General features: G+C 39.4%; 1 protein-coding gene across 3 annotated transcripts in view; it reads left to right on the top strand.

Annotated features, from left to right (window-relative positions):
* Nucleotides 1–803: 803 nt before the first annotated feature.
* TPX2 (TPX2 microtubule nucleation factor) overlaps nucleotides 804–27213 on the top strand; it is a 60742-nt gene continuing 34332 nt past the window's right edge. For 2 of the 3 annotated variants that reach the window (XM_067707772.1, XM_067707774.1), the window contains exons 1-5: nucleotides 804–958; nucleotides 4723–4839; nucleotides 15586–15754; nucleotides 18078–18197; nucleotides 25328–25454. In XM_067707772.1, coding sequence (XP_067563873.1) covers nucleotides 15649–15754; nucleotides 18078–18197; nucleotides 25328–25454 — 353 coding nt within the window. In that variant the 5' untranslated portion in view covers nucleotides 804–958; nucleotides 4723–4839; nucleotides 15586–15648. The other variant, XM_067707773.1, reaches the window with a different exon arrangement.

Genomic DNA, 27213 nt, shown 5'->3' on the forward strand with positions numbered 1-27213 from the left:
ATTTACAATATTAGATCTCCCCATCCATTAATAAGGTCTATAGCTTATTTAATTATTTTTATAGTTATTCAACGAAGTTTTAAAATTTCCCGTAAAGGTCTTAGGCTTATTTTTAAAAACTTTGTTGCCTTTTTCGTTATTATGAACGTTGATCTTTTTGTTCTTGTTGTTGCTATTATCTTCTAATTGACTATTGATGATATATAGGATCAGACGTTCTTAACTCAAATCCCATCTCCTCTACTTAAAAAATGTGATCTTAGATAAGTTTACTCAACTTCTGTGAGCATTTGTTTTCTCTTCTACAATACGAGGGTAATAGAGCCAAGGATGCAGACGGCATTAAAAGTGAAAGACCAAACCTCCAAAAAGCCGCCGGCTTTAGCCAGTAATATTGGGGCGTGGACTGGATAAAGAGTTTGAGAGACTCCTTCACGATTGGCAGAGAATCTGAGGGCGAGACTATGTTGCTTGCAGGGGACTCGATGTTAAAACGAAGTGAATTCCTAAGAAAAATCAAAGGCACGATGCACAACTACAGGGAGAATTATAAACTAATGAAGAATTTCCTTCCGTGAAAGTTTTGGGGAAGTTCAGGACGCGCGCCTGTTACCTAAATAGACTCCCTCTCTCTCCGGTGGGTAGTACCACCTTTCCCAAACAGTGTGTAGCCGACCGTTCTGGGCCTTGTGGTAATTTCCTCTTTCGAGTTGTTGCAGCCGGCTCACGCAGTCGCACTACATTTCCCAGGAGTCTCCGGGGCCGGTTGTTTTCTTGTCCCTCATCCTGACTTCCGGCCTCCCTACGATCTCTAGGGCCAATCGGAAGGCTGGGATAGCTGGTTCCCGGCACTCTGATTGGTGCGTTTGACTGGAGAATCTGGGTTCAAATTTTCAACGGTACTGAATGAGTCCCGCGGCGGGTCTTCCTGGCGGTCGGTTGTCAGCTCTGAGGCGAGGTGAGCCGAGGGGAGAAAAGGGGAGCAGCTGGGGCGCCGGGCAGCCTGCTCCCTGATTTCCAAGTGGCTGGAGGTCTCCTCCTCCTCGAGGGCTCAGTTTCTGGGACGGTGTGCTGCTGGGGCGCCGACCTGACCCGCAGAGCAGGAGCCGGGCTTCCGGCCACCCTTCCCTTCATGACAGGATTTCCCCGGCCGGACCGGGACTAGCGGGCTGTGTCTACAGGTAGAGGCGGAGGCCGGCGTGGGAAATAGGTGGAAGGAGGAGTTGGGGGAGGCTGTGGGCTAAGGATAACGGTAACGACAATTATATTATTACCCAGCACACAGGAAATAAGCGTTTACCGGACCAAGCACTCTGCATTTTCTCATTTAATTTTCGCCCCAATCCAGTGAAGTCGGTGCTAGTCTTAGCCCTCCTTTATAGGAGGGAAATCGAAGCCCGTAATCTAGATACATTTCTCGAAATGGGTGATACAGTAGCCCCACCCGCCCTCAAGACGTGTGACATTTGGTGGAGGAAAAAGATGTGGCCACAAACAACTACATTTCAAAACTGTTGTGCAAGATAGAAAGGTAAATGAGGTGAGAACATAATTGAGGACAAGTTTAATTCCACTTGGAGTTGTCTTTCTATTTGGGGATTTAAAATTCATTCTGTTTTATCCCTATCTGCCCAGCCCTCTCCCTTTGTGTGTTATCAGTAGGTATTACTGCTTTTCTAATTTCCTGTCCTAAAACACTTATAGATCGGAGAGGGAAGGAAAAGTGAACCAGGCTGTAAAATTGTAGGATTGTTTTTCTGGTTTCTTGATACATGGTTTCTTTTTCTCACCTACAGTTTCCTAGTACTTAGGTACCAAGGACTTCCTCCCTATCAGTCCTGCTTAGGACAAGACAGCATCTGAGTGCTCTGCTGATTTTGCTTTAAGACCATCACTTGGCGTTCTCCCTGGTTCAGCCTTACCTTGTTGACATTCTATGGCCTTTCAATTTGTCTCACTCATCAGATGTCAAAATTCAAACTGTTTGCTGCAATACTAAGGATATTTTTGTGTTGTGGCCTCGGTGCATCACCCCCTGTCAAGCCACCTCTAAATCAAACTTACATTGTTTTGGAGTTGTACTGTGGGTGTGTCAATTCAGTATTAAGTTGGCACTCTTGGGATCAAAATTATTGTGGCTCCCAGCTTACTTAGCTAATTAATTGACCTTTGAGGTTGTACTGTGTGCTCACTATTAGATACTGTGTGTATACAGATGAATGGTTTCTGGTATGCTTGAGGCCAAAAGTCTGATTCAAATTGACAAGTGACAATTAGAACAAGACAAGAAAGCATCTGAGTGCTCTATTGTTTTGTATTGTAAGCACCCTGGCAGTTTAGAGGTGAGGGAGATCAGTGAGGCTTAAAACAGGCAAGGGTGGCTTTGTGAAGCAGGTGGGACAGAAACCGTTCTTGATAAGGAGAGTTTAGTTAGACAGGAACCCGAACAGTCTTGGTGCCTGTTAATCACCCATTCAATATCTGTTGAATTGGAAAGACAAGAAGGCATTATCTAAATTGACTACAAAATTTCAGGTATGAAAAACTGGATATATTGAATTAGATTGGTAAATTTGTTTAAACTTTCAAATCATTTAAAGAAAATAGTTATTTTGGCCCACCTTATGCTTAAGTCTGTGTATTCCAACCTTAATAAAGTTAGTTTATCCCGCAGCTGCAATTAAGCTTCAACAGGAGACAGGATTATGTGGGAAGATCCTTCATTTCTTGTTCAGGTATCAGGAGAGGTTCAGAATCCACCTATATTTCCTATATGTATTTTTTCCTCAACCTTTCCTGGGTCTCTTCCCTAATTCTTTTTTTTTTTTTTTTTTAATATTTGGTTGGGTTTATTTTTGGGTGTGTTGGGTCTTCGTTTCTGTGCGAGGGCTTCCTCTACTTGCGGCGAGCGGGGGCCACTCTTCATCGCGGTGCGCGGGCCTCTCACTGTCACGGCATCTCTTGTTGTGGAGCACAGGCTCCAGACGCACAGGCTCAGTAGTTGTGGCTCACGGGCCTAGTTGCTCCGTGGCATGTGGGATCTTCCCAGACCAGGGCTCGAACCCGTGTCTCCTGCATTAGCAGGCAGATTCTCAACCACTGCACCACCAAGGAAGCCCCCTAATTCTTTTTGAATTGCTTGGGAAGAAAGGAGGAGGAGAGATTTAAATGTCCTTTGGCAAACTGAATTTTCTTTGCCATATGGGTAAAGGTAGGAAGCAGAATTTACTACAGGGAGATTGAACAGGCCAATCAATTCTTTTTTTTATAAATTTATTTGTTTATTTTTGTCTGCGTTGGGTCTTTGTTGCTGCGCACAGGCTTTTCTCTAGTTGCGGAAAGCGGGGGATGACTCTTCGTTGCGGTGCGCTGGCTTCTCATTGCGGTGGCTTCTCTTGTTGCAGAGCACGGGCTCTAGGCGCACGGGCTTCCATAGTTGTGGCTTCTGGGCTCTAGAGTGCAGGCTCAGTAGTTGTGGCGCTCGGGCTTAGTTGCTCCACGGCATGAGGGATCTTCCTGGAACAGGGCTCGAACCCGTGTCCCCTGCATTGGCAGGCAGATCCTTAACGACCGCGCCACCAGGGAACAGGCCAATCAATTCTGTGAATAGATCTGTGTCTGAGACAGATCAGCAGCTAGGGTACTTTGTGAAAAAAGTACAGATAATTGGGAGGGGTTCTGTTTTTGTTTGTTTGCATAGAGAAACTTGATTATAGGGGGAAATTAAAGATTAGTGAGAAAGGTATAAAATTGTATTATCATTATTGTATTATAAATTGTATTATACATTATTATCATTGTATTAGTGAGAAAGGTATAAAATTGTATGTAGGAGCATAATTTAGAAAATTTATAAAATGCTATTTCTACTTTTTAATTAATTTTTTTTAAAGCTAAGTTATTTTTTTTAATATTTATTATTTATTTATTTTGGCTGTGCTGGGTCTTAGTTGTGGCATGTGGACTTCTTAGGTGTGGCACACACGCGGGATTTAGTTCCAAACCCCAGCGCCCTGCATTGGGAGCGTGGAGTCTTACACACTGGACCACCAGGGAAGTCCCTATTTCTACTTTATTAAATTTAAAAAGGTAGTAGAAGTTTTTTCATATTTTGAGTGTGCCTACTCTTTGTCCTGATGTTTGAATAGGATAGAAGTGTGCACTGCAACCCCTTGATGTCAGTGTTCCTAAGTTGCAGGTTTCAGAAAGGTTGCTTTAAAGTGGGAGTATGTAACCACAAAGATACTGGGAAACAGCACATGTACACTAAAAAACTTGAAGAACATTTTTACACTAATGAAACAACAATCTTTTAAGAAGTCTGGCATTTGGGGGGATCCATGCTCTTTAGACCTTAGCTCTCAGAGCACTCTTTGGTTTTAAGAGTGGGTATCCTTGGTATTTTATAGCAGCGGTCCCCAACCTTTTTGGCACCAGGGCCTGGTTTTGTGGAAGACAGTTTTTCCACGGATGGGTTTGGACGGGGGTGGGGGGTGGGGGGCATGGTTCAGTTGGTAATGCAGGCGACAGGGAGCGGCAAATGAAGTTTCAATTGCTCGCCTGCCGCTCACCTCCTGCTGTGCGGACTGGTACTGGTACGTGGCCCGGGGGTTGGGGACCCCGGGTTGGGGGGTTGGGGTTTTATAGCTCCTTCTGTTCTCTGTTAACCTTTTTTACTACAAAGAACTTGAACCTGTTTCATCACCTTTCTGCTTCTTCCAGGTTCTTGATAAGAAGTACTTTTTAGACTTCAAGATTTCAGAAGAGAGGTGAAAGAGTATATTGCAACTTTGAGTCAAGCCTGTAGACAGGTGGACTGACAGACGGATTAAACCACAGGTAAAGCTGTATCCACAGTATTATATTAAAAAGGAATAAGGGGGACATTAATATATTAGCTTCAAAATTCTTTAAATAACTAGCTTATCTTTAGAAAGTAACACTTATTTTGGAAGAAAATTTATTTAATATGTAAAAGCAAAAGAAAATAATGTCACCCAATGTCCTACCTCTCAGATAAACTATGGCTAGCATTTTGATAGATTTCTTTCCAAATTTTGGAGGGTATCTGTATTTGGTTTTAAGAAACCATACTCTAATAACCTTCATTTTTTTTCATTTAATGATTAGGTTATGAAAATTTTTTCATTTCATTAAAATTTTGTGTAACATAATTTTAATGGCTATATATTATTCCATTATATCGTTCTACCATAGTATTTTACCCAGTGGAACCATTGGTCAAAAAGAATGCATATATATATATATATATATATATATATATGTTTTTTAGAATGCATATTTTTATTTTCTTAATTTTTAAAATTTATTTATTTATGGCCGTGTGACATGTGGGATCTTAGTTCCCCAACCAGGGATTGAACCCGTGCCCCCTGCATTGGAAGCGCGGAGTCTTAACCGCTGGACTGCCAGGGAAGTCCCAAAGAATGTGTATTTTTAAGACTTTGGTACGTAGCACCAAATTGCTTTATAGGAAAATTGTGCTGATTTACACATCCACCAGCAGTGTATGTTCACACAGGCACAATTTTTTATTTTTAAAATATAGATTCAAATGGTGCAAAAATCAAAATAATATAAAAAGGTTTATAGTTAAAAACCTTCCAACCCTCTCATTGTCTACCTCACTCCCTGCCACCCCATTGATTATCACTTTTTTAGGGTGTATGTGTATGTGGGTGTGTCTCTGTCTGTCTGCTTTCCAAATCAGATACCTTTTGAGGGATATAAATCTCTACAAGACTGAATGATTGAGATTTGACTAGGATTGTAACCTCCTGTAGCCCCACTGTCAACCCTTACAAACTCTTTCAGCTTCTTACTTTTGGAACATCAGCAAACTTTGGTATTAAAAAGATCTGTGTTGTTATTTGGCCTAGAGGTAAATGGCATCTTTGATTTCTATCCAGGTCCTGTTAGTCATGTAAGAGTGGATTATGGTTTATAGAGTTCTGTGGATGAATAAAAAAAGCGGAACTGAATTTGTAATCCTTCAAAAACAGTGATAAGAAACTCACAAGTTTGGGAGGAAAATGGTAGAAAAATGTATTTGCTTGAGATTTCTGGACAGTGATGAATTAGAACAAGTGTCCATGTGTCCTGTGCTGACTTCTAAGTGCTTGGACAGTGAGAGATTGTCACTGGATTTTAAAATGACCCAATTTTGGAAGCTTCATAGATCTGTTTCTGTAAATAGATCCGATTTCATCATAGAAGTTAGCAAACAAATGTGGAAACACAAAGTCCATTAACTTCCTTCAGACTTAGTTTGTGACTTTGATGAACATTTAAAATTGCTGTCTGTATTATGTTGCCATTTACTGTCTCCTGCTAATCCTTATGTACAAGAAAAAGAAATGTAGGTGTTTTCTCCCTGGTTAAGATGACAATAACTCAACTCTAACTTGTGGTAGTGTAACAGGATCTCTTATCCCTTGTGAAAATAGGAGAGGATGTCCCTGGGGAAATGGCACTGCCTGGGATGGGACCATTTTAACTAACTACACTTCTAATGAGATCTTGCCTTACTCTGTTTATTCTATTACATTACCATTTATTTAACTCATGATTTTTCCTCCAATAGAATTAGGCAATACACAGTTCACAAGCTTGTATAGTGAGGTACTTGAGATCATTTATCACACCAAAGTCTTCGTTTAGCTCAGGAGCTGCTAGTCTCTTTCAACCTTACTTAGACTGCAGCCTTTTACAGCTTTCCTCCACCCGCTCTGAACCTGCACCTTTTGATTTACAGAGCTTGTCATGGCTGGTTATTTTTGGTTTGATAGTGAAGAGAGACAGGGACCCTTGGAGGTTAATTTCAGATGAATGTGGAAATAGGTTACTTTGCTTCTTTTGCAGTCTTCCTCAATTGTGTACTTCCCCCTATTTGTTTTCCCTTTCCATTTATTTCTTCCCCTAGAAAAAGTCAATATTCATCTTTAGCCTGTAGAACTCTGCAGGTCTATCTGTATCTTTTATGTATCACTTCCACCAGGAAGCCTTCTCTGACCCTCCTTCATCTATTCCCCTTCTCTGCACTTCCACAGCAAAGATCACCCTGTGTCAAAATTACTGTGAGTTCCTTAAGGGAAAGGATTATATATATCTTTTCAATCTTTGTTTTTTGGAAACAAAAATTAGCCATGTGATGTGATGGATGGCACTTGATAAGCAGTTTTAAAAGGAACCTAACTAGTTCATAACATATGGGAGAAACCTTTACCTGTCTATCATAGGATTATTGGTCAGGAAGAGCTATTTCTTCACTCAGAATGGTTCTAGTTTTGCAAGAGTCTGAAGTTGTGGTGGATTCAGATAATTTTGAAATGTGAAGCCGATTCTCTTGCTTGGCAGCTTGATTTGTGTGGGGGAATGTGGTTGACGCCTGTGCCTTTTTTTTTTTTTTTTTCAGTGAAACCTGTTGACAGAAATTCAGTCTTGATTAAGCGGTGCAGGAAGGCATCCAGTTCCACCTTGCTTGGGGCTCTCATTTAAACAGTTAGCTTTGGCCTTGGCCTGTTCCATTTCCCACTAGTCCTTTAATTTTTTTTTTTTTTTTTTTTTTTTGGCCGTATGCGGGCCTCTCACGGTTGTGGCCTCTCCCGTTGCGGAGCACAGGCTGTGGACACGCAGGCTCAGCGGCCATGGCTCACGGGCCCAGCCACTCCGCGGCATGTGGGATCTTCCCGGACCGGGGCACAAACCCATGTGCCCTGCATCGGCAGGCGGACTCAACCACTGCGCCACCAGGGAAGCCCAGTCCTTTAATTTTTGAAGGTTTCACATCCTAATATTTATTATTTGTGGGAGAGGCAGCGTAGTGACACTAGCATAACCCAGTAGTTACTTTTGGTTTTGTTCATGTACTTGTGCCATTACTCTTTATTGAGGAGAATCAGACTTCTCAATGGATATATATTTATCTGTTTGTTCCCCTCTTTTGGTTGGGGGGTGGGGGCAAGGGGCTGTATTAGACCAAAAGATAGCTCAAAAGAAGCTTTTTGAAAAAGAGGTCGTTTATTTTTTAATATCTTTATTGGAGTATAATTGCTTTACAATATTATGTTAGTTTCTTGTACAACAAAGTGAATCAGCTCTAAGTATACATATATCCCCTTATCCCCTCCCTCTTGAGCCTCCCTCCCACCCTCCCTATCCCACCCCTCTAGGTCGTCACAGAGCACCGAGCTGATCTCCCTGTGCTATGGAGCAGCTTCCCACTAGCCATCCATTTTACATTTTGGTAGTGTGTATATGTCAGTGCTGCTCTTTCACTTCGTCCCAGCTTCCCCTTCCCAGCCTGTGTCCTCAAGTCCGTTCTCTACGTCTGCATCTTTATTCCTGCCCTGCCACTAGGTTCATCCATAGTGTTTTTTTTAGATTCCATATAAGGGCGCTAGCGTGCGGTATTTGTTTTTCTCTTTCTGACTTACTTCACTCTGTATGATAGACTCTAGGTACATCCACCTCACTACAAATAACTCAATTTCATTTCTTTTTATGGCTGAGTAATATTCCATTGTATATATGTGCCCCATCTTTTTTATCCATTCATCTGTTGATGGACACTTTCATGTCCTGGCTATTGTAAATAGTGCTGCAATGAACATTGTGGTACATGACTCTTTTTTTTGTTGTTGTTTGTTTTTTTGCGGTACATGGGCCTCTCACTGTTGTGGCCTCTCCCGTTGCGGAGCACAGGCTCCGGACGCGCAGGCTCAGCGGCCATGGCTTACAGGCCCAGCCGCTCCGCGGCATGTGGGATCTTCCCAGACCGGGGCACGAACCCGTGTCCCCTGCATCGGCAGGCGGACTCTCAAACACTGCGCCACCAGGGAAGCCCCATGACTCTTTTTGAATTATGGTTTTCTCAGGGTATATGCCCAGCAATGGGATTGCTGGGTCATATGGTAGTTCTATTTTTCGTTTTTTAAGGAACCTCCATACTGTTCTCCATAGTGGCTGTATCAATTTACATTCCCACCAACAGTGCAGGAGGGTTCCCTTTCCTCACACCCTCTCCAGCAAGAGGTTGTTTTAAAAAATAGTATTTTGGTTTTAAAATTTCATCTAAATAAAGATAAGGTATATTTAGGTTTCAGCCCCCTTCGCCTTTTAACCCCCACCGATCAAATGCAGTCCTAGACCTCAGAGGACGTCCCTCCTTCAGATGCGTGAATAGTCTACTCTGGAATATCCACTGAGAGGTTCAAACTAACCTCCATCTTGTTTACAGCAAAAATTTATATGCAAGAGTACAAACTTAGAAAAAGAGAAATTAAGGGGTGATATTTTAGTTTATGAGAAGATTCAGCTCAGAGTTTTCCTGGTATACTTAGAATAGGGTTTTTAATTTACCAAAGTGTTCTTTTTGCACAACTTGTCAGGAATACTTAATTTTTCTATAGAGCAGAGTTTATTTCTGTATTTGTCTAACAGGTTAGTAAGATTTGGTTACGTACCTCATTTTTTTTTTTTGGCTGCACTGTGCAGCATATGGGATCTTAGTTCCCCGACTAGGGATTGAACCCGTGCCACCTGCAGTGGAAGCACAGAGTCTTAACCACTGGACTGCCAGGGAAGTCCCTACTTGCCTCATTTTTGAAGGAATATTTATAGGAAAACCCTGTATATTATAGTGACCCCAGATTTTGGAATCCTATTAACCTGGTCTTAAAACTCAATATTGCTACATACTAGTTGGTGATCCTGGATCACCAGGATCCTGGAGTAGTTGAGCCAGTTCCTTATTTGTAAGATGGTGATGACTATATCTACCTTATACATTGTTAATGCAGTTTAAATGAGATGATTTATGTGAAGTGCCTCGTAAAGTGCTTGGCCTGAGGTAGACAATCAGTATTTGGAAGTTATTATTATCTGTAAATGGTTTTGTCTCTCGCTCCTTGACATTTGATATTGATCTACATAAATATCTGTTTTTAAATAAATATGAGAGGCAGTGGATAAGGACACTCCCTTTAGGGCCTGTCTGGGTTTGAATCCTGGCTCTGCTACTTCTTAGCTTCATGACCATGAACAAATAGTAAATCTTTCTGTGCCTCATTTTCCTCATCTGTAAAATTAAGATAATAACAGTACCTACTTTACAGGATTATTGCGAGGATTTAGTGAGTTAATATATGAAAACACTGTTTGGCTTGTCATAAGGACTCAGTAATTAATAGCTATTATTTTTTTAGGTCAATACACAGGAACATTTTATTTTATTTTTATTTATTTATTTATTTATATTTATTTATTTATGGCTGTGTTGGGTCTTTGTTTCTGTGCGAGGGCTTTCTCCAGTTGTGGCAAGCGGGGGCCACTCTTCATCGCGGTGCGTGGGCCTCTCACTATTGCGGCCTCTCTTGTTGCGGAGCACAGGCTCCAGACGCGCAGGCTCAGTAGTTGTGGCACATGGGCTTAGTTGCTCCGCGGCATGTGGGATCTTCTCGGACCAGGGATCGAACCCCTGTCCCCTGCATTGGCAGGTGGATTCTTAACCACTGTGCCACCAGGGAAACCCTGCCCCTTTCCCTCTTTTATAACCTGAATGGGAGCACACACTTGTGCATTTTGCTTTTCTCACTTAGTAGCTCTTGGAGCTCATTTTGTACAAATCACATCTGTAAAGTTATCTAATATTAAAGTTACTTAATATTTCAATATATGGTTGTGCCATAATTTATTCAACTAATCTATTGGTGGAATTGGGGTTTTCAGTTTTTTGGCTTTTATGAACACTGCTATGTGAATTTTCTTATATTTACATATGTATAAATACATATCTGTAAGATAAATTTCTACATTTGGCAAGATGTATCAGAAAGAAAAATGTAAATTGCCCTCCACAGGGGCTAGCAGTGTAGCTCCGTAATTAAAAAAAGGAAAAAAGGATGTGAGGGTTTAAATTTGATTACTTTCCAGGTGGTTTTCAGCAGCATGCTTTGGTGGAATCATAGTTTTTAGGAGGCTAAGTGGGGTTGCTGCATATTACATTCCTGCCTCTTCCCTCCCCCAGCTTTGGTTGTCTTCATTACATTCCTGCCTGGGAAGTCTTCCCAGTGACCTGGGTTAGGCATTAAGATCATGGGAATCCAAGATTTTCCCATGTCTTCCAGCATGTTTGTTCACAAGAACTGGAAAACTTCCTCCTTGCAGCAGGGGAATTTTAACCACTGTCAATTGCTGGAGAATCTTTCAACAATGTCCTTTGAATAGATGTGGTCAAGGAGAGGAAAGGTATCAGTAGGTGAAAAGGCAGTGATAATATCATACGGTAGTGTATTTCATAGCACTCAAAATACCTTCTCACTTGTTTACGGGAAGTAGGTAGGCAGAAAGGTGGAGTGACTTGCCCATTATCATATACATCAAGTAATGCCAGGGAGAGGGCTAGAATTCTGGATTTCTATGTTGGGATTGTTTTTGGCTTTAAGTGAAAGAAAATGTGACTTTAACAGCCTATATGAAAAGAGTTTTATTGTCTAGAGGTAGGTGGTTGCTGATATTTGATCATCAGTGATCAATAGCTCAGTGATATCAGGGCCATTGTATGTTATTCTCTTGATCATTTACTCCTGTGTATATGATGGCTGCTATAGCTCTAGCCATTACATCTGCCTTCAAGGCAAGAAGAAAGCTGAAGGAAGAGGGCAGGAGCAAGGGCTGTAGCTGTATCAGGTAAGTACGAGTTTTCCTATGAATCCCTCAGCAGATTCTCATCATTCTCATTGGCCAGAACTGTCCCATGGCTACTCCAAGCTTGGAAGCTTGGCAATCAAGGAGGTGACTTCTGTTACAGTGCACTTCTTACTGTTTTGATGCTGTTCAATGAAAAGTATTTAATCATAACTTGACTTAAGCCACGTCATCTCTAATTTTCATCCTTTTTTCTTTTTAACTAATTTATTTATTTTTGGCTGCGTTGGGTCTTCATTGCTGCACATGGGTTTTCTCTAGTTGCAGTGAGAGGGGGCTACTCTTCGTTGCGGTGCACAGGCTTCTCATTGCTGTAGCTTCTCTTGTTGTGGAGCACTGGCTCTAGGCGCGTAGGCTTCAGTAGTTGCGGCACCCAGGCTCAGTAGTTGTGGCGCGTGGGCTTAGTTGCTCCACGGCAGTGGGATCTTCCCGGACCAGGGCTAGAACCCGTGTCCCCTGCATTGGCAGGCAGATTCTTAACCACGGCACCATCAGAGAAGTCCCTCTAATTTTCTTTATACTTATGGTTTATACTGTATAATTTAAATATTTATACTGTCTTATTTATTGAGTCTAATAGGACTCCTGTCTAGGTTTTAATTCCTTTGTGTCTGAGACTAGATCTACCTTTTGTATGAGACATATTGTCTCATCCTTGAATATTAGTGAGAAAGGAGCTCCGATATTATCAAGCCCACATTTATGACCTCTAGCAAGTGTGTAATATGAGTGGACTGCTAATAAATAGCTTATTGAGTTAAACTGAATAATGAAAGTAGAAATAGGGGAGAATGAAAACTTAGAAGGAGGATAATAAAGAATCCTCTATTCAGGGCAAAAGACTATGAAGAATGGATCTACTTGGAAAGAAATACCGTACTATTTTCTATGCAAACAGAGACTATAACTACATTAACATGCTTCTCTAATTCATAGGGTGAGAGGGCAGAACAATATAGGAAAAACACTGTGCTGAAGTCAGGGGCCTCAGTTCTAGATCTAATTCTGCTTTTATATAACTGTATGATATTGGGAAGTCTTCTCCCTTACCTTCAGCTTCCTCTTCTAGGATGGAAATAATAATTGATGCTTTAGAGGATTGTTGAGGGTTATTAAAATAGTACAATTTAGTACCTCATGGTGTCTGGCATGTATAATCACCTTTGGGAACTGTTTTTACCATAATCATTAGTAGTGTTGTGTGATCTTGGAGGACCCCGTTTCGCTTTAATTAATCTTTATCTATAAACTTAAAAAGTTAGGTGTTATTTAAAATTCCTCCCAATTCCAAAATGTCATATTTCTACATTAAGTTCCTCAGTCGGCACATTGTTATAAAGGTATCTGTGGAGTTGTGGCTTCAGTGAGTTCATAAGAGAGACCATGGGAGAATGAGGTTCTCTGGTGTATAGGTTGATGTCACTATATAAACTAAATATCTGTCAGAAAAAATTCCTTCTGAATTACCCAAGTCCACTGAGAGAAGCTAATGAAATGATGGCTAAACCACTGAGCAGCAATGAGGTTGGGTGGAATTAATCTCACGATTTATCTCACAGCCTAGGTATAGTGGTATAAAATAGAGAAAATGAGCACTGAGGGCTGTTAGTGCCCAGAAGAGAACGGGCACACCTCTCTGGTAATGCTAGTGGGTATTACTCTTCTGAGGAATGTTTTCACAGTATGTGTCAAGAGCCAGCAATTCCATCTTTAAGAATTTGTCTTGGGACTTCCCTTGGTGGTGCAGTGGTTAAGAACCCACCTACCAATGCAAGGGGACATGGGTTTGATCCCTGGTCTGGGAAGATCCCACATGCCAAGGAGCAACTAAGCCCGTGCACCACAACTACTGAGCCTGCGTGCCACAACTACTGAAGCCCGTGTGCCCTAGAGCCTGTGTGCCACAGCTACTGAGCCCATGCGCCGCAACCACTGAAGCCCACGCGCTCTGGGGCCTGCGTGCTGCAACTACTGAAGCCCGTGCACCTAGAGCCCGTGCTCTGCAACTAGAGAAGCCACCGCAAGGAGAAGCCCGCGCACCGCAATGAAGAGTAGCCCCCACTCGCCGCAACTAGAGAAAACCCACCCACAGCAACAAAGACCAAATGCAGCCAAAAACCCCCACATGGGCTTCCCTGGTGGCGCAGTGGTTGAGAGTCCGCCTGCCAATGCAGGGGACACGGGTTCATGCTCTGGTCCAGGAGGATCCCACATGCCACGGAGTGGCTGGGCCTGTGGGCCGTGGCCGCTGGGCCTGTGCGTCCGGAACCTGTGCTCCGCAGCGGGAGAGGCCACAACGGTGAGAGGCCCGCGTACCGCAAAAACAAAACAAAAAAACCCACAAAAACACAAAACATAAATAAATAATAAAAAAAAGAATTTGTCTTAAGGGAAGAATTAAGAATATGTACAGAAATTTAGCTACATGGTTATTCTTCTAGTAGTATCTTTAAAGTGAAAATATTGGGAAAATCCTAAAATAAGGGATAAGTAAATTGTGGTTGCTGATATATCTATATTTATTGACAAGGAATATGCTCACGATATGTGAAGCAAATTCAAAATGTCAATGATCCCATTTGAAAAAACAAAATGTGTGCGTGTGTGTGTGTGGAGAGGGAGAGAGAGAGATTGAGAGAGGTATCGTGTGTGTGTCTGGAGCAGTGTGGCACTGTAGATTTTTATGAAACCTATTTTTGTGATCTAATTTTTTAAAATGGTCCATCCTATTTCTAAAATAAGGGCTTACAGAAAGGTACTTAGTTTAATAAATGTGTATGCAAGTTGTTACTGATATCTACTTCTCTTCCAAGATACAGAATACTTTGAAGTACATGTCATTTCATGGATGAAGACAAATGGCTCATTGGGTTTCATAGGGAAATTATTTACCAGTGAGTGTGGCCTTTCGGCTATTTTCCAGATTACTTCCAGCTACTTTCTTAACCATACAAGGCTGGAGTGGGGGCTGACTTTAAACCTACACAGGTTTCCACAGACAGAGGACACAGTACAGTACTTCTGTACAAAGTATGCTGAAGTAAGGATGGACCCATATCTTTGACATGTTTCTTTTACCTAATCTGCATGTTGTGCCGTTTATATACTTTTTTTTTCTTTTATGTGTTTTTTGAAGTCTTTCTCTTCATGCCCAGGAATAGTATTTTTATGAAAGTATTTCTAAAGAAAAAACCTGTACTTGGCAAAACTATATTGAGCTTTTACTATGTATGAGATACTGTTCTAAGCTCCTTGATGGATGAGGTATACACAAGTGAGTAAAATTCATCCTTATCTACAGGAACTTAGCGTCTACTAGGAGAGACATTTGCATAGTTAACTAATATAAAATTAGATGGTATAAAAGCACTATGGCTTTGGAGAGGCAACAATTAGGTATGATAGGTGGAAACTGGGAAAGATTTTACAGAGAATTGGACTGGATTTGAATGATGAGTAAGATTTTGGTCGGTAGGTATAAAATTTAATGGTGTGTTTCAGAAATTGGGTTATTCAGGGCAGAGAGAAAGCACACTGGATGTGGAGGAGACTGGAAATGAGAAAACGGTAGATTGAGGAAAATAAGATAATGAATGTAAAACACCTAGCACAGTACATGGCATGTTGTAGGTATTCATCAAATTTGACCTCTTTCTAATTCCAATATATTTACCTCAAGGAGTGTCTTCAAGTTACTGAAAAAGCGAAGTTAACTATTAGTGTGATTTGAAAAGTAAGGCATACTGCCCAGGTGATTTTCAGAATTGCAAAATGTGATCATAAAAGCAAAGTAATTGTTAGGCAATCAGTACCTTAGATAAATGTGCCACCAAGTTTCTGAACTATTTCTTTCCTTAGGAGGTGACCTATTGAGAAACAAACACTGGGCAAACCTGCTGTTCTGCACCAAGGGTGGGAAAAATGTCACAAGTTACAACCTCCTATTCCTATGATGCTCCAACAGACTTCATCAATTTTACATCTTTGAATGATGAGGAAGATACCCAAAACATAGATTCCTGGTTTGGTAAGTATCTGCTTTCTCTTGCTGTTTTAAGGGTTAGTGACTTGCTTTGTGCTGGAGACCTTTCAAAAATAGAAGGGATTGTAGATAACCAAAATATAAATTCCTGCGCTTCCCTGGTGGTGCAGTGGTTAAGAATCCGCCTGCCAATGCAGGGGACATGGGTTTTAGCCCTGGTCCGGGAAGATCCCACATGCTGTGGAGCAACTAAGCCTGTGCGCCACAACTACTGAGCCTGCGTGCCACAGTTACTGAAGCCTGTGTGCCTAGAGCCCATGCTCCGCAACAAGAGAAGCCACTGCATTGAGAAGCCTGCACACTGCAACGAAGAGTAGCCCCTGGTCGCCGCAACTAGAGAAAGCCTGCGCGGAACAACGAAGAACCAACGCAGCCAAAAATAAATAAATTTATAAAAATAAATAAATTAAAAAAATATAAATTCTTTTCTGCACCAAGATACTTTGTCATCCACCATATGATAGAAATAATCGAGACGCCCAGTATTTTGGGAATAGACTCTCAGTAGAAATCAGTGTTTTCCAGTTAAGAATGACAAATATTTAAGCTTTAGGGACATATGGTAAAATCTAGATGAAACAAAGTTGAGTGAAGTTCTAGGACATGTCTGTAGTGATGGCAGTCACATAAAAACTTGCTCTACTGTCACTGGGCATAGAGTATAATATTACAACTGAAATGGGATGTTGACAGTCTTACTCAGATTTCCTCAGTTTGATTTGTATTTATTTTTATTTATGTGTATTAAATTCTGTGCAATTTTATCACCTGTGTAGGTTTGTTGATCTGCCACAGTCAAGATATCAAACAGTTCTAACATCACAAGGATCCTGTGTTGCCCTTTTATAACTATACTCATCTCCCTCTTGCTGCTTCTCCCCAGTTCTTTTTTTTTTAGTTTTTGGCCCCACCACACAACTTGAGGGATCTTAGTTCCCTGACCAGGGATCGAACCTGTGCCCCCTGCAGTGGAAGCAGGGAGTCCTAACCACGGGACCTCTAGGAAATTCCCCCCAGTTCATTTTTAAATGGAGGGATTATGCTACTCAGAACCCAATCTCCAAATAGAGATAGGATTGCCTGATGTTGGGGCAGGTGATATGACACAAACTTTGATACCAGGTCAACAAATAAGGATGTGGTTTTGTTTTTATATTACATTGGAGTAATATCTGAGCCCAGTGATATGTGAGGCTAGTATTTGCTGGGGCTCCTTCATTTTCTTCTATCTCATGTCCTTATCCTCCTCATTAAGAGAAATCAGTATGTGATGGGGGATAGAAATTAGTCCATTGCAGCTGTACTTAACACTTATAATGCAGTGTCCAAATGTGATGGCATATGCCATTCTCTTGGAAAAGGATTCTAATAAAATCCAGTGGGTATCCTGAGAGGTGGGGTCTTTTGGGCGTGGTGTAGGAGGAAGGGTGGATAAGACGGCCAGCTGCCATACAGAAGTCTTCCCCATGCCCTTGGCCCACAGAAACCCTGAGGAAATAGCTGGGCTGTCTATCTCTTTCTCCAAGTTTTTCTTGAAAACAAGAAAGGAAATATTAATATAACAATACTATTAGATACAGTTTAGAAGAAAAAATGAATCCCACTATTTTTTTCAAAATCACCTTAGTTCTAATATATTACTTTCTAATTTTCTTCCAAATAATCAAATCTTTTTACACAGTTTTGCAATCAGAGTGTACATTCACAGAGTTATTGCTGAGGCTCGCTACATTCCTAAAATTTCTATCAGTAGGCTGTTGGTAGAACACACTTTTCACTGTTTTGCACTGGCTTTTGGGCACAGCAGAACCTAAGATAAAATTCCTTAAGAGAGCCTAACTCTGTTCCATACTCATACACCCCACACTCTCCTAGTTGAGGAAGAACCTCAACACAATTAGACTATCAGATGTCCCTTGTAAGCCTTGCAGGTCTTGCTGGATACAGTTTTCTTTAAGAGGAACATGCTGTATTTAGGTGGTAGATAAGACCAGTTTATGCTTGTGTGGTCCTGAATGTGTATCAAGCAAAGATAAGGAGCTATTCACAATACAGAGTCTGCACTTCTTTTCTATAATACATTGTTCAGTGTTGCCAGTGTTTTAGTGATAGTTTTTGCAGTCGCTATCTCTGACATATAATATGTACTTATTCCTTTTTGATCACTAGGACTTTGCTGGTACTTGCAAATGAGTTAGAAGTATACTGGTAGGAGACTTTATTTAGGCCCCATATTAGGTGTATGGCACTAATTTATTTTGCATTCTTTGCTGATTGTTTACACGATGGTGATTTTACCTTTTCACAGAAGAGAAGGCCAATTTGGAGAATAAGTTTCCTGGGAAGAATGGTACAGGAGGGCTTTTTCAGAGCAAAACTCCTCTGAGAACAGCTAATCTTCAGCAAGATGTCACACCTTTGAGACCAGGTAAGAAAGAACATCTTAGAAAAAAGCTGCTTGGCAGAATGGTCAAACAGTATACTAGGAACCTGAGGGATCTGGGGAAATTACCTAAATGATGTATCCCTTGGATTTTAATTGGTGAAATGTGTTAATTCATTTATTCATTTCATGGTGAACGTGAAACTAATGATGTGCTGCATTCTTCTTTTTTTTTTTTCCAGTCTTTTGGAAATTAAGCTAACATAGAATTTTATTGCCAGATATAAAACTATTTTGTTTTTATGACTAGATTTAATGTAACCTAACCTCGGTCTGGTTGGGAAACAAAACAGCAGGAGGGAAGAATGTACTGCTTGCTAACTGTACAAGAATTCTTTGAGTCATGTATCTGATTTTAAAAGATGATTGACACTTAAACTAATAGTTACTAAATCTGCAAGATACTGTCTATTTGATTAAAACAAAAAAGTATTCTTTAAATCCTCAAAAATGATTCTTATTTTGAAATAGTAGCTATATTTAGATATAATTCACATATCATACAATTCACCTGCTTAAAATGTACATTTCAATGTTTTTTCATATATTCACAGCATAGTTGTGCAGTCATCACCACAATCAATTTAGAACATTTGAAAATTAATCTTATGGGTAAATCTGAAACTAGCCTCAGTCATACCAATAACTAGAGGGCCATATCAGGAAATAGCTGTTTTCAGTGAACTTGTGTAGTTTGCAGAGTCTGAGTTGCTAGGCTGACTTTTTTATTTTTAATAGAACCTCCTCATAAGTAAACTCTGGAATTCACATGTACTCTTTTTGTTGTTGTTGTTGGGGGTAGGAGTTTATTAATTAATTAATTTATTTTTGCTATGTTGGGTCTTCGTTTCTGTGTGAGGGCTTTCTCTAGTTGTGGCAAGCGGGGACCACTCTTCATTGCAGGTGCGCGGGCCTCTCACCGTTGCGGCCTCTCTTGTTGCGGAGCACAGGCTCCAGACGCGCAGGCTCAGTAGTTGTGGCTCACGGACCTAGTTGCTCCATGGCATGTGGGATCCTCCCAGACCAGGGCTCGAACCCGTGTCCCCTGCATTAGCAGGCAGATTCTCAACCACTGCGCCACCAGGGAAGCCCCCAGGCCGACTTTTAAATAGTTCATTCATGAGTACAAGTGATATCTATTGAATTTGGGATCTGGACAAGTATCCTGAACTTTTACATCCATCTTTCTTGCATAAGAGGTTAGAACTATGTGCACGTTTCACTTGAGGTGCTTAGAAGTGTGGCAGATTTTCTGTTGCTTTGATGGTCTTTGTGCTCTTCTTGAATTGAAAGAGGATGTGATGTACCTAGTTTGTCTGGACCACTTTCAGTTTAAGACTGTTATATCAGCAGTAAGCCCCAGAGCAAGAGACCTCTGCATGACCCATCATGTGGCAAAGACCATGTACACTGCTTCCATGCATGTATACCCCTTGGGCCCCACAGTCTTTTTGTTCTTTGTTAGCACACATTCTTACCTGTCTCCGTGCTATTCCCTCTGCCTTGAATACCTTTAATCTAACTGAGAAGTCCTTACTTGTCATTCAAGTTCCAGCTCAAATATCTTTTTTTCTCTAATTTGATTCCCCTTATCTGTGTTCTCAAAGCACTTTTCAGACCTCTGTTTTGATTTCAGCTTTCTATTGTGTTGCTAGTACAAACAAATACAATTAATTTTTCTATGTCGATATTATATCCTACAATCTTCTAAACTCAGTAGTGTTTGTATCTTTTTTGTAGATTCCATCAGATTTCTACAAAGGTGATTATGTTATCTGCCTTTTGTTTTTTTCTTTCTTGCATACTGCACCTTTAGTAGGATGCTGAATAGGAGTAGAGAAGTAGACATGCTTGTTTTATTCCTGATCTTACGGCAAAAACATTCAGGCTTTCACCATTAAGTATGATGTTAACTGTAGTTTTTTCATAGATGCCCTTTATCAGGTTGAGGAATTTCCCTTCTATTCCTATTTTGCTGATAATTTTTATAGTAATGGAAGCTAGATTTTCTCATATGCTTTTTCTGCATTTATTAAGAAGTTTACATGAATTTTTTTCTTTTTTCTTTTATTCTTTAACTATGCTCAGTTATGCTGTTTTTCCAATTTTAAGCCAACCTTTCATTTCTGGGATGAACCCCCAGTTGGTCAGGATGGTATTTTTCTTTTTATATATATTTTAGGTTCAGTTTGCTACATTTTTTTGTTAAAAATTTTTCATCTATGTTCATGAGGAATAATGATCTGTAGTTTTCCTTATGATGCCTTTGTTTGATTTGATAGAGTAATGTTGGCCTTACTCTATAAATATTCCCTTCTCTTCATTTCTCTGGAAGAATTTGTGTAAAATAGATATTACATCTTTCTTAAATGTTTGGTAGAATTCACCAGTGAAGCCATCTGGGTCTGGAGTTTTCTTTGCAGGAAGGTTTTTAACTAAAAATTCAATTTCTTTAACAGATATCGATTATCTGTTTCTTCTTGAATAAGCTTTGGTAGTTTGTTTTTCAAGTAATTTGTCTGTGTCATCCAAGTTGTTGAATTTATAGGCAAAAAGTTGTTCATAATGTTTCCTTATTATCCTTTTGATACTTATAAATTCTGTAGTGATATCACCTCTTTCATTTCTGATATTGGTAATTTGTGTCATCTCTCTCTATTTTCCTAATCAGTCTGGCTAAAGATTTATCAGTGTTAATAATCTTCTCAAAGAACCAGCTTTTGGCTTCATTGGTTTTGTTTTTGTTTATTCCTATTGTTTTTCTGGTTTTTATTTCATTGATTTCCATTCTGTTCTTTATTATTTCCCTTCTATTTACTTTGGGGTTCAATATATGTATAAAGTTTCTTAAGGTGGCAGCTGAAGCCATTGATTTGAAATCTTTCTTCTTTGTTAATGTGTTTACTGCTGTAAATATCCCCTAAGTACCTCTTTAGCCACATCCCATAAATTTGAAATGCTATGTTTTTATTTTCATTCCATTCAAAATACTTTTAATTTCCCTTTTGAGATCTTTGACCTGTGTGGTTTTTTTGTTTGTTTTTTTATTTTGGCTGCACGGGCTTCTCTAGTTGTGGTGCACAGGCTCTCTAGTTGTGCTGCATGGGCACCAGAGCACGTGGGCTCAGTAGTTGCGGCGTGTGGGCTTAGTTGCCCAGCGGCACGTGGGATCTTAGTTCCCAGACCAGGGATCAAACCCACGTCCACTGCATTGGAAGGCGGATTCTTAACCACTGGACCACCAGGGAAGTCCCGACCTATGTGTTTTTTTTAATTGCAATATAATTGACTTATAACATCGTGTAAGTTTAAGATGTACAGAGTGTTGATTTGATGCATTTATATAGTGCAATGTAATTAATACCTCTATCATATCACATAATTATCATTTCTTTTGTGATGAGAACAATTAAGATCTAGTCTCATCAACTTTGAAGTTCATAATACAGTATTGTTGATTATAACATTTATGCTATGCATTTAGATCTCCAGGACTTAATTTATCTACTAGTTGCTAGTTACCTGTGTGTTATTTAATTTCCAAATATTTGGGGTGGGGGTGGTTCAAAAATCTTATCTGTTATTGATTTCTTGGGGGATTTCTACTGTGGTGAAAGGACATACTTGTATGACTTGAACTCTTTTAAATGTATTGAGACTTGTTTCATGGCCCAGAATATGGTCTGTCTTGGTAAATGTACTTGGGTGTACTTAAAAAAAAAATGTGTATTCTGCCGTCATTGGGTGGAGAGTTACATAAATGTCAGTTGGGTCAAGTTGGTTGATAGTGTTGCTCAAGTCTTCTGTTTCCTTATTGATCATCTATCTGATGGCTCTGTCCATTATTGAAAGTAGGGATATTGAAGTCTTCAACTATTATTGCCAAATTGGCTATTTCTCCCTTGAGTTTCGTCAGTTTTTGCTTCGGGTATCTGGGTCTCTGTTGTTAGGTATGTATATGTTTGTAATTGTTACATCTTCATGATAATTTGACCACAACGTATTTTTGTAAATGAAGTCTTATTGGAATACAGCCATGCTCATTTGCTTATATATTATTTGTGGCTGTTATAATCTTACTGATTTTTCTGTCAACTTGTTCTATCAATTAGAGAGAGAGGTATTGAAATTTTAGACTATAATTGTGGATTTGTTTATTTCTCCTTATAGTGGTATGTGGTATGGATAAAGAAGATATGGTATCCCACTTGATCATGGTGTATGATCCTTTTAATATATTGTTAGATTTGGTTTGCTAACATTTTGTTGAGGATTTTTGCATCTATGTTCATCAGTGATATTGGCCTTTTTTATGATACCTTTGTCTGGTTTTGGTACCAGGGTGATGCTGGCCTCATAGAATGAGTTTGGAAGCATTCCTTCCTCTGCAGTTTTTTGGACTAGCTTGAGAAGGATAGGTGTTACCTCTTCTAAATGTTTGGCAGAATTCACCTGTAAAGCCATCTGGTTCTGGACTTTTGTTTGTTGGGAGTTTTTTTAAAATTATGGATTCAATTTCATTGCTAGTAATTGGTTTCTTCGTATTTTCTATTTCTTCCTTGTTCAGTCTTAGGAGATTTTACATTTCTAGGAATTTGTCCATTTCTTCTAGGTTGTCCATTTTATTGGCATATAGATGGTTGTAGTAATCGCCTATGATCCTTTGTATTTCTGTGGTGTGAGTTGTAACTTCTCCTTTTTCATTTCTGATTTTATTGATTTTGGCCCTCTCTCTTTTTTCTTGAAGAGTCTGGCTAAAGGTTTATCACTTTTATTTATCTTCTCAAAGAACCAACGCTTAGTTTCATTGATCTTTTCTATTTTTTTAGTCTCTATTTCACTTATTTCCGCTTATTCATTTCTTTCTGCTCTGATCTTTATGATTTCTTTCCTTCTACTAACTTTGTGTTTTGTTTGTTCTTCTTTTTCTAGTTTCTTTAGGTGTAAGCTTAGGTTGTTTGAGATTTTTCTTGTTTCCTGAGGTAAGCGTCTATTGCAATAAACTTCCCTCTTAGAACGCTTTTCCTGCATCCCATAGATTTTTGGATTATTGTGTTTTTGTTTTCATTTGTTTCCAGGTATATTTTGATTTCTTCTTTGATTTCCTCAGTGATCCATTGGTTGTTTAGTAGCATATTGTTTAGACTCCATGTGTTTTTGTTTCTTGCAATTTTTTTCTTATAGTTGACTTCTAGTCTCATAGTGTTATGGTCAGAAAAGATGCTTAATATGATTTCAGTTTTCTTAAAGTTACCGAGGCTTGTTTTGTGGCCTAGCATGTAATCTATCCTGGAGAATGTTCCATGTGCACTTGGAAAGAATATGTATTTTGCTGCTTTTGGATAGAATGTTTTCTCTCTCTCTATATGGTCTAATATGTCATTTAAGGCCAGTGTTTCCTTACTGGTTTTCTGTTTGGATGATCTGTTCATTGATATAAGTGGGGTGTTAAAAGTCCCCTACTGTTATTGTGTTACTGTCAATTTCTCCCTTTCTGTCTGTAAATATTTGCTTTCTGTATCTAGGTGGTTCTCTGTTGGGTGCATATATATTTATAATTGCTATATCTTCTTCTTGGATTGATTCCTTGATCATTATGTAGTGTACTTCTTTGTCTCTTGTAACATTCTTTGTTTTAAAGTCTATTTTGTCTGATATCATTATTGACACCCCATTTTCTTTTGATTTCTATTTGCATGGAATACTCTTTTCCATCCCCTCACCTTCAGTCTGAGTGTGTCTTTAGATCTGAAGTGAGTCTCTTGTAGGCAGCATATATATGGGTCTTGTTTTTGTATCCATTCAGCCACTTTGTGTCTTTTGATTGGAACATTTAGTCCATCTGCATGTAAAGTAATTATTGATATGTATCTACTTATCGCCATTTTGTTAATTGTTTTGGGGTTGTTTTTGTATGTCAGGTTTTGTTCCTTTGTTCTTTTTTTGTTCTCTTCCCTTGTGGTTTGATGACTGTCTTTAGTGTTATATTTGGATTCCTTCTCTTTTTGTGTGTGTGTGTATCTATTATAGATTTTTGGTTTGTGATTACTGTGAGGTTTATAGTTATCAATCTGTATGTCTCTATTTTAAGTTGCTGATCTCATAATTTCAAATGCATTTTAACAACCCTGCATTTGTACTCTCCTCCCTGTATGATTACTGTTTTGACATCATATTTTACATCTAATTGTTTTGTGTATCCCTTAACTGCTTATTGTAGATACAGATGATTTTACTACTTTTGTCTTTTAACCTTCCTATTAGCTTTGTATGTGGTTGATTTACTACTTTTACTGTATATTTGCCTTTACCAATGAGATATTTCCTTTTGTAATGTTCATGTTTCTAGTTGTGGTCTTTTCTTTTTCACTTAGTGAAGTCCCTTTAACATTTCTTATAAAGCTGCTTTTGGCAGTGCTGAATTCTTTTAGCTTTTGCTTGTCTGTGAAACTTTTGATGTGTCCATCAAATCTGAATGAGAGCCTTGCTGGGTAAAGTATTCTTGGTTGTAGGTTTTTCCCTTTCATCACTTTAAATATATCGTGCCACTTCCTTCTGGCCTGCAGTTTCTGCTGAAAAGTCAGCTGATAGCCTTATGGGAATTTCCTTGTATGTAACTTGTTGCTTTTTCCTTGCTACTTTTAATATAGAATTGCAGATTAAAAGATTTTTTCTTGACTTTTCTGAAGGCATTATTCTGTTATCTTTTATCGTCCTGTGTTACTGATGAGGAATTCAGCTTATCCTATTTTCCTTCCTTAGGTGATTTCTTTTTCTCTGTGGAAGCTTTCAGAATTTTATCTTTTTAAAATGTCATGAGAAGATGTTAAAAAAAAATGTCATAAGAATGTGTTTGGGATACTTTTTTCTGAGGTGATGCCTTAGGCTGGCAAATAGGCAGGGCCCTGGATACTTCATTTCTGCTTCAACCAAAGTAGCTTTTATAAATTGCTCTTCTGCATAAGATTTCACTGCTTAGGAGGGATACACACACACATACACACACAATTTGCAATCTAGAATTCTGTATTAAGTCATATATATACACATGTATCTCTCATCTCCAACTCATTTCCTTGGGATTTGAGTACTGACTAGTTTTTGCTCTCTTGCAGTTGACAACACTTATAACAAAGAGGCAGAAAAAGAAAACCTGGTGGAAGAGTCCATTCCAACAAATGCTTGTTCTTCTCTGAAAGTCAAAGGAACCACATCAAGAAATATTCTAGCTCAGCCTCAGAGGTAAGACTGTTTTGGTGTTCGAAGTGGTGGTTATATTAATAACGTTCAACGAAGAGTTACTGGAGCACCTACTATGTGTTCCATACTACATTAGACTCTTCATGTTACCTTATTTAATCTTCATAACATTTATGAGTTGTAGGTAACATGCTTAATTTATAGATAAGGGCTCAGATGTACTAAGTTGCTTGCCCAAGGCAGATTTATTTCAGAGACAGGATTCCGACTGATCACTTTGGTTCCAAAGTCCTTGCTATTTGCGCTGTCAACATGGGTTGCCATTTACATTTATTTGTATGGATATGTGGCAGGTTTTTTTTTTTTTTTCCTGTGTATAGGTTGTAAATAAACTTCATAAGGGCAAGTGTCATGTATCCCTAGTACCTAACAGTGTCTTGCAGGAGCAAAGCTGAATAAAGTCTTGAGTGAAGGGGTGGATGGATGGGTGGGGTAAGCTGTACTCTTGGCACTAGGAACCTCTGAAAATCCAATGTCTTTGAATGTTGTATCAGTATCCTCTTTTTAACCAAAACAAAGCTGTTAGTCTTAATATTAGTTGCCTTCAGATGGCACTAATCAAAAGATTATTTGAATTAGATTTTTAAAAACTTTCACTTGGGAGTTCCTGGTGGTCCAGTGGTTAGGACTCAGCACTTTCACTGCTATGGCCTGGGTTCAATCCCTGGTCGGGGAACTTAGATTCCACAAGCCGCACAACATGGCCAAAAAAACTTTCACCATCTAATAATTACCACTCACCCACAGAGTTTAAATTCGAGGACTGGGGACTTCCTTGGTGGTCCAGTGGCTAAGATTCCACGCTCTCTATGCAGGGGTCCCGGGTTGGTTTCCTGGCCAGGGCACTAGATCCCACATGCTGCAACTAAGAGTTCGTATGCCACAACTAAAGATTCCATATACCACAACTAAAAGAACCGTATGCTGCAATGAAGATCCCAAGTGCCGCAACCAAGAGCCGGTGCAGCCAAATAAACAAATAAATATTTAAAAATAAATAAATAAATTCCAGAACTATTTAATGCTTTATACTTTGATGTCAACAATATTGAGGAATGGCAGAGTATTTATAATACAATTGCTCAGAAGTAATGAAATTACCCTTTACAAACCCTCATGCTGGTGTAAGGGGATCACCTTTTGAAGATGGTATCATACATGCTTATTTTAATCTTTTCTGGTGAAGAAGCCCCTTTTAATTGAAAAATTCTGTGAGATTCAACCAGCTATCACAGGAAATTTAAGAGATTGCTACAGGTTGATTCTGTGGTTTCTGTTCCATGTTTAGATTGTTAAGTCCCTATGGAAAAGGGACCCAGTATCCTATAGATTCCTTCAGAGTCCAAGATAGTGCTAGTGTCTTGGCTTCTGCATTTTGAATATGTATATTACTAAAATTGCCCCACATTCTGAATGAATTTTTGAATGCTTTTGGGAAATGATGGTATGACAGAAAGCCAGCTGTTCACAGAATCAGAAGATCTGAATTGTTTTTGTTTCATTTGTTTTAAAGGCAGGTATCTCTACTACTCAAAACCTTAGTTTACTGAGAATAACCGTCTCTCTCAGGCTTATTGCAAGAAATGGCCAAATAGGATAACATGTGGTAGTAGTTTGTAAATGAGACTGCATTATGAAAATGCATAAAGAGGTAAAACATTAGTGCCATTTATCTTAGATCTCAGATTTATCTTAGTCTAGGGATGCCTAATCTAGAAAAGAAGAACAGATGGAATAGGAA

This window comes from Pseudorca crassidens, chromosome 15 (assembly GCF_039906515.1).
Source record: "Pseudorca crassidens isolate mPseCra1 chromosome 15, mPseCra1.hap1, whole genome shotgun sequence".
NCBI lineage: Eukaryota > Metazoa > Chordata > Mammalia > Artiodactyla > Delphinidae > Pseudorca > Pseudorca crassidens.